The 6,994-nt window shown below is 47.1% G+C and overlaps 1 protein-coding gene across 1 annotated transcript; it reads left to right on the top strand.

Annotated features, from left to right (window-relative positions):
* The first annotated feature begins 5,203 nt into the window (after nucleotides 1-5,203).
* Nucleotides 5,204-6,930, top strand: LOC144137659 (uncharacterized). The gene is made up of 5 exons (XM_077669592.1): nucleotides 5,204-5,322; nucleotides 5,778-5,883; nucleotides 6,249-6,364; nucleotides 6,456-6,783; nucleotides 6,839-6,930. Exons 2-4 carry the CDS (start codon nucleotides 5,778-5,780, stop codon nucleotides 6,678-6,680), a joined length of 447 nt encoding a protein of 148 aa, XP_077525718.1. The 5' UTR covers nucleotides 5,204-5,322; the 3' UTR covers nucleotides 6,681-6,783; nucleotides 6,839-6,930.
* Nucleotides 6,931-6,994: the final 64 nt, after the last annotated feature.

Here is a 6,994-nt window from a genome sequence, read left to right as displayed (position 1 = left end):
CAGGCGCAGATGCCTGAACACTTCACGGGGACGCAGCGTACACAGCAACCTACTTCTGAAATGTCGATCGCTCGATTCCAGAGGCTCGCGAGCTTGCTGTCGACAACAGCACCAACCGAACGTTTTATAACATTAGAGAGTTCAAAGGATTACTTCACTAAGATGCACGCACTGCACTTCACACTCAAGCACAAGCCACTGCCAAGTCTGGCACCGCATTGTTTTCGATAGACTCCTTGCTTTGAGCCGTGCCACTTCCCGTAATCTTGCACACGTTAGTACACAACAGATAAACTGACTTATTGAGAATCCACTGACTGCTTAACCTAAACCAGAGAAAGGGCCGGCGAAGCGTACTGAACCCCTTCAACTACGCAGCAGCCGCTCCATCCAGCAGCCACAATTTGTGTTGCCATGCACGGAAGGCCATTTCAATGAACACAGCCAGAGAGCCAATTACGCTTTAGAAACTATTATATACTTCATTTCAGTCTTTCTCACCCTGTTGTCCCATCCCTGTATTTGATAACCATTATGTTATATTTTTGTCTTTTCAGCTTGCTGTAAGATACAAAGGTCTTTTGCCAGTTTGTGTGCCTCTGTAGGGCTCATGACTTTTGCTTAGTGCAAATAAAGGCCTTTGTTGTTACCCTTGCTTGTTAATTTTTGTTTTGCAAAGTTTTCAGGAAAAGCAGCTGAGTTCGGTATGCCAGGAAACAACATGCAACCGCGAGAGGAACATTTACCAGTCGAAAGCCATTGTCAACGAAACTGGTTCCTATTTCGTGCAAAACCTTCATGTAGTTTGCATGTTCAGTAACCTTGTTCATTTCAAGCAAGTGAAGAAATTTGTGTACCATTGCGCGTTGATTGGCAAGCACATCTTTCTTCTGATGAACTTATTGTAACATTACATAGCCGAGAGTATTTCAAGGGTCAATAAAAGTTCCTTCGCAGCAGCTTTGGTGAATCTCTGCCTCCTGCATCCGAGTATGCCAGCTTTCTTTTTTTTTATTCACATTCCAAGCGCAGCAAAGTTTGTATGGAGGCAGCGGCGTTGGAAGTTTTGTCTCCAATAAACAGCTGTGTCAGTGCCTGTACTGTTGCAGTTCGACCTCACGTGTGACCTCAAAACGTGTGACCTCAGTTTGCTGGGAAAGGTGGCATCTAACTTTGTTGGCAGAGCAAAATTATGCAATGATCTTGGCGCTGTAATGACCCCGTTGCTGGACGGAAAATTTTCATTCAGCCGAGCACATGCAATATAATTACTGATTAGCTCATTCCTGTCAGATCGAATGCAATCTCTGGAAAATTTGGTGACTGGGTGATGGCACCATAAATAGCCGATGGTGGTGGTCAGTGGCGTAGCCAGAAATTTATTTCGGGGGGGGGGGGGGGAGTTGCGTCCCAACCCTAATGCGTGTATATATATATATATATATATATATATATATATATATATATATATATATATATATATATATATATATATATATATATATATATATATATATATAATTGGTAGTTTTTACAGGACAACATTCAACATTACATTTTAACACATTTGAAAGACAAGAAAACATCCAGCAATAAAAATTTCTGGGGGTTTGAACCCCCCAAACCTCCCCCCCCCCTGGCTACGCCACTGGTGGTGGTAAAAACGTTTGCGCAAAGAAAATAAATGTTATGAAAACTAAGGTTAGGTGCACGATTTGAACCTATGCTAGGGTATGCCCGTCCAGTCCCACACGCGTCCCTTCAACCACGACTAATTAGATCTTACTCACTACAAGGTGAAACGGGAAAGCCCGGCCCCGTCCACTGAGCCGCCACGGCCGCAGAGCGCCGTAGAGCACCGCGTACCTCCTGTTGCGGCCAGAGAGTCGTGGGTTCGAAACCGGGCATGGCCTAAGTATTTTTTTTATAGTAGAGTGCGGACGCCGACGCCGCGGGGCATAGACCCGAGCAAGAGATGCTTCGCATCTAAAATAGAAAAGCCCCCCCACCCACATCGATGTGGCAATGTCAACAAGCTGTTTAGGAGATACTATCAGTTGTCTTGTTCAATGAAACGATTCATTCAAAACAAAATGGAAATTGGAAATTAGCTTCTCCGCGAGTGTATATATGCTCGGTAAAATAAACTCTGAACAACGGTATCAACATAAAATACAACAATACTTTCCTAAATTTAGGCTTTGATTTCTACCTGGAGAGTGAAGCTACGACGTAGCAGTCTTCCTATACAGTGTTTTTTTTTCTTTTTGAATAAAAGGCAACCCTGTAGAAAGTGGAAGGAAGAACGCCGAGCGGCCCAAACAATTCGCTATATGCCATAGCTATTCTCATAGCTATGGTACCACAGACATATTGTGCTGAAGTGAACAATCGAAGTGCCATAACAACGCTTTATTCGAACCATCTTCCCCTGCCCATATTCCCAGATCCCACAACAGGGCCGCTTGGCCTCCTTTTTCAAATAAAGTCATCCTTCTCCTCTCAAACACTTTCAAAACGCCATCAGCAAACAACTACAAAGAGCCGCGACCAGGCTCCCATTCAGAGGGACTTCCTCAGATAGGGAGGGGGGTGTCGTGGGTTGCGGAGGTGAATTCGCTACGGTATTGTGGAAGGGAGGGTGGGGGGTGCTTGTAGGCTCGGCAGGTTCAGCTTTTCTCCAATTTATGTGCAGCGAGAATTCTTTTTTTCTTGAAGTAAAAAAAAACACTGTTTACCGTGTTGACTCGCGGTGTCCTGCCTAGAGTTCATGCAAGAAGCTGCGTGCGCCTAACTCACCGTGAAGGAAAGCCGCAGGGGCCTGGCGGTTCCACCTGGCCCTAAGCCCCCTTCACGGTGCATTAGGCGGACTGTTCACAACGATGTAGCCTCCACAATGCTGTACGCAGCTTCTGGTATGAGCTACCACGCACGAGCTAAGGAAGAACGCAACAAGGGTGAGCACTGACTCGAAACGGGAGCTTATAAGTAGTTATAATCGCATTTGAAAATGAAAAAAAAAAAAAATCTGTTCGGTGTTCCCGCTAATGGGTTAGTATTCTGCCTTCCGACCAAGAGAGAAACTACATAGTGCAAGCAGGCCAAACAAACGCAGAAAGGCTTTAGTTGATGGTGTCGCGTGTTTCGATCTTTTTTTTTATATGTATAATAATTCTGAGCAGCATGTTCTGGCGTCGACAGAGAAGCCAACATTGCCGCCGTGCATACGTCGAGGGTGTTGCTGATGAATGAGCAAGTGGAAAACCGCCGTGGAAAACAACCCCCATACAACCTAACAGCAGCGTATATTTACTTTCCCCCCGCCAAATAAAAATAAAACAAGAAAACATCGTCGCGTGTCGCCAAGAGTCCGACCCTCAATCTTGGCCGATTCGTTTCACCCGGCGGAAGCAAGTTTCTGGAAGCAAGTTAGTTCACTCCTCCAGCACCAACATCCTGTTGAAAGGTTAGGATAAGTGGAACCAGAAGCAAGGGAGAGGAACACAAGAACAAGAGGGATAGCCAGCTGCCTTTGGAAGTTCAGCCTGACACAGGTGTAGGGCAGCGACAGCACCGTGAATAGAGATTTCACTGGTAAAAAAAGAAAAGACAGGTGGCCTCACAAAAATAATAATCATAATAAATCTATAACATGGAAGCGTGTGGACCGAAAACCCGTGACATGCTGAGGTGCAAAGTGATGAACAGAGGTAAAAACGAAGCAACCTGCCGTATAGTGACTTACTGTGAACAGAACAAAAAACGCCATGAACGAGAACGAAATCAACGGAAACGCGAAGAACAGAATCAAAGGATTTGTGGAGACAAATTTATACCCATCACAAAAATATAAATGGCACCGAATAGTCCGTACACGGAAGTGTCCGGGTCCCGCGTAAAAGGTACACGCTCCGCGTCCACGGCCATCTATCTCCACACTCCGCTTGCTTTTGCCAGAGGAAAAAGTGCTAGCTTTCTTTCATATTATTCTATTTGTTCATCATCTGTGTAAACAGCGAGAAAGAGAAAGCCTTGTTACAAATGAGAAGGTTTGCCTGGGCGAATTTTGAGATAAGGTATCGATTTGCCTGGATTGGCGGGTTGGTTCACCATTCATGATTACTGCAAACTTCAAACCATCCGCAACCAAATAAATTTGGTTGCAGGTGGTTGAGAAAAACATTTTCGATAAAACGGCTTCGATAAATCGTCCATCGATAAAAAGGCGTTCGATAAAACGGGGTTCGATAAAACTGTCCGGACCCCGTTGCGGTTATAATAGCTGCCACATCTCAAGATGCGCCTATTTGAGATGACATACAAGTGGACTAGAACATGAAAATGGGGTAATGCTGATGGAGAAAACATTGCTTCCTCAAAAATATGCAAATGTGCAATTGTTCTAAGCAAAGCGTTATGCCAAATTGAAATTTATTATTCTTTGTGTTCTTTTTCTTGATCAAAACAAGCTGTATTTTGTCATGGTTACACAAGCCGTTCGATCCTTCAATTCAGTCTCAGAGCAGGTAAAAATACGCGAACGCCGATTTCTCTACCGTTTGCACATTCGTAGGACACAAACCACATGAAAGAAGAAAAAAAAAACACGGCGATTTTTCTATTTTTATTAATTTTTTTTAGTGTGAGAAAGGCAACTTCGGTGGAATGTCAACGCTGGCAGCCGTCGCTTTCTATTTATCTTTATCCGCTCAGTCTATGTGTCTTCTGGCTCTTGGAAAAAATGTCAGCTGCCGGTAATCGCTCGTCCCATAGCGCTTGCTAGTTTTACCCGTACATCTGTAGAGTGCGGTTTGCTAAAAATGGGTCACGCACCAATGAATCCAGCAAAAGCGAAAGTGAAAAAATATCTCTCCCATGACACCTTAGGAAACCGCGCGAAAACGTGGACGAAGAGAAGGCGAAGACAGACGTGTCTGTTTGCCTTCTCTCCGTCCACGTTTTCGCGCGGTTTCCCAAGGTGTCATGTGTACCCAGCTAGCCCAACGTTTGCTTTAGTCATCTCTTCCAAGTACTGCTTATGGGAGAACGGAAGGGGGAGGGGGAAGATAGGAGACAGGAGGGAACGGTGGCCTTTGATGGCGAATCACGTGTTTTGTATATTCCCGACCCGTCCTCACCATGGAATGTGTTTTCACTCTCCGGATCGTCACTAAACCCCTCTCCCCTACCATGACAGCGCACCATCCTCAACTGCGGCAGAGAGAGGGAACAATCACGTGGTTTACGCTGTCGATAGCTGGTCACCTATACCAGGGGTTATTGCTGTCTTCTCAGCGGACTGACGGAGATCGTGCGGCAACGGTAAGCAAGCTTATCAGCAATATTTTCTCATTTCTAGCTAAAATGTGTGCAAATGCCGGACAGATTTTGTAGCATATTTGCCAATGAGGCCTTCCACGCGTTATCTTGAGGCTCTTGGGGTGTAACTGAGCAGTCAGTACCTATGTAGGTTGTAGTTGAACACATTCCTGTAATGCAGTGCAGACTTACGGCGAAACACAGTTTCTTCATATTCATCATGAAAACCAGCACAAGGAACACAAGGACAAAAGAAAAGGGGACGACGGCACAGCGCTGACAGTTTCGTCTTACTCCTTTTTTGTTGATGGCAAGTACGCGTGGCTTTTCAAACAAAGACAACCGAGTTCACGGTGCAAAATCTAATGGCATCGGTCGCTTTTACTGAATGGGGTTGGGGCAGGAGCGCATTCTCGTTGTTCGGCCGAACTTACACAGTCTGTGATGTTTGCTCGCAGATGTTCACCAACTCCCCTGCGGCGCTGTGGGGGCACCAGCTAGTCGGCGACAGCATGCTGACGAGGCTGGCGGTGCAAACTTCAGGCTTGCCTCGTCGCGCAATAGGTGAGACTGGTGGCAGCTCTATCACTCGGCTACAAAGCTGAGCTGCTAATAGAGAGTTTAGCATAGCGGCTCCCGTACGCTACGCTAAGTTTAGCGGGTCCCGACTGCGCATGCGCGCGCGGGGCGAGGTGCGGAACGAATGTGCGCATTCCTTCCGCGGAGCGGGAGCCCATGCCTTGCTGAGACTGCGACGAATTTGTTCGGGTGAAGGGGGATCTCTTTGCCCTCTCCGCGCGCGCATGCGCAGTAGGGTCCCGCTACCCGCTAAACCTAGCGTAGCGTACGGGAGCCGCTATGCTAAAAATCTCTAATAAGTGTGTAAGCTTTGCGTGTTGCTGACCGCCTGAATTTTCTTTCGCACCCAGAGAGCCCAACGCTTGTACCGGGTTGCCGTGCGCGGAGGCTGATTAGTTGCCTGAGAAACCTCCGCCACATGGAGCCCAGGGTCGTCCTGATGATCGGCACCAACGACCTGCGCCTGGTATGCACAACAGATGCAATTCTGCCTCTGAGCTAAGGGTATGCTCAGAATTTCTGCATCAACACTGCCATTTTCATTCTTTTTTTCACAGGCCAGAACCATGGACGACGCGTACCAATTGATTGCGGATTTGGAGGTCGTATTGGCGCTGTTACTCGGACGCGGATGTGGTGCTGTCGTCATGACGCTGCCGCCGGTGGCCCGCGCTGCGCGGTCCAGCTCCCACTGGCGAATTCTGAATGCCGTGAACGCGTGGATCCTCGGGCTGACTATGGGTACTATGTCTCTCTTTACGACAGTTTGCGGCAGAGAATAACCTGTTCGTTGCGCTACTTTCACGCAGACGGAGTTGTTGCTGTTGAAATCCATCGCCTCTTTGTGCTGGGCAGACGTCGTGTCCGCTATTGCCTGTACGAGCGGTAAGCTGTACCGGCTACATTGGTTGTAGTGTAATCAACACTGACACATTTACAGGCGGATGGGGTCGGACCGGCGGCTGGACATGGTGCACTGGAACGAAGAGGCGATGGGTCGTGTGACAATGGTGCTGAGGGACGTGATCGGCGTCTGAACACACCCTCCTCCTTTTCTCAGCAAAAAAAAGAAAAACGGATAAGTATCAGCTGCACT

Source organism: Haemaphysalis longicornis, unplaced genomic scaffold (genome assembly GCF_048455015.1).
Source record: "Haemaphysalis longicornis isolate Haplotype H1 unplaced genomic scaffold, Haemaphysalis longicornis Haplotype H1 scaffold_43, whole genome shotgun sequence".
Classification (NCBI taxonomy): domain Eukaryota; kingdom Metazoa; phylum Arthropoda; class Arachnida; order Ixodida; family Ixodidae; genus Haemaphysalis; species Haemaphysalis longicornis.
The sequence above is the reverse complement of the archived record's forward strand: the minus strand, read 5'-3'. Positions and strand labels throughout refer to the sequence as shown.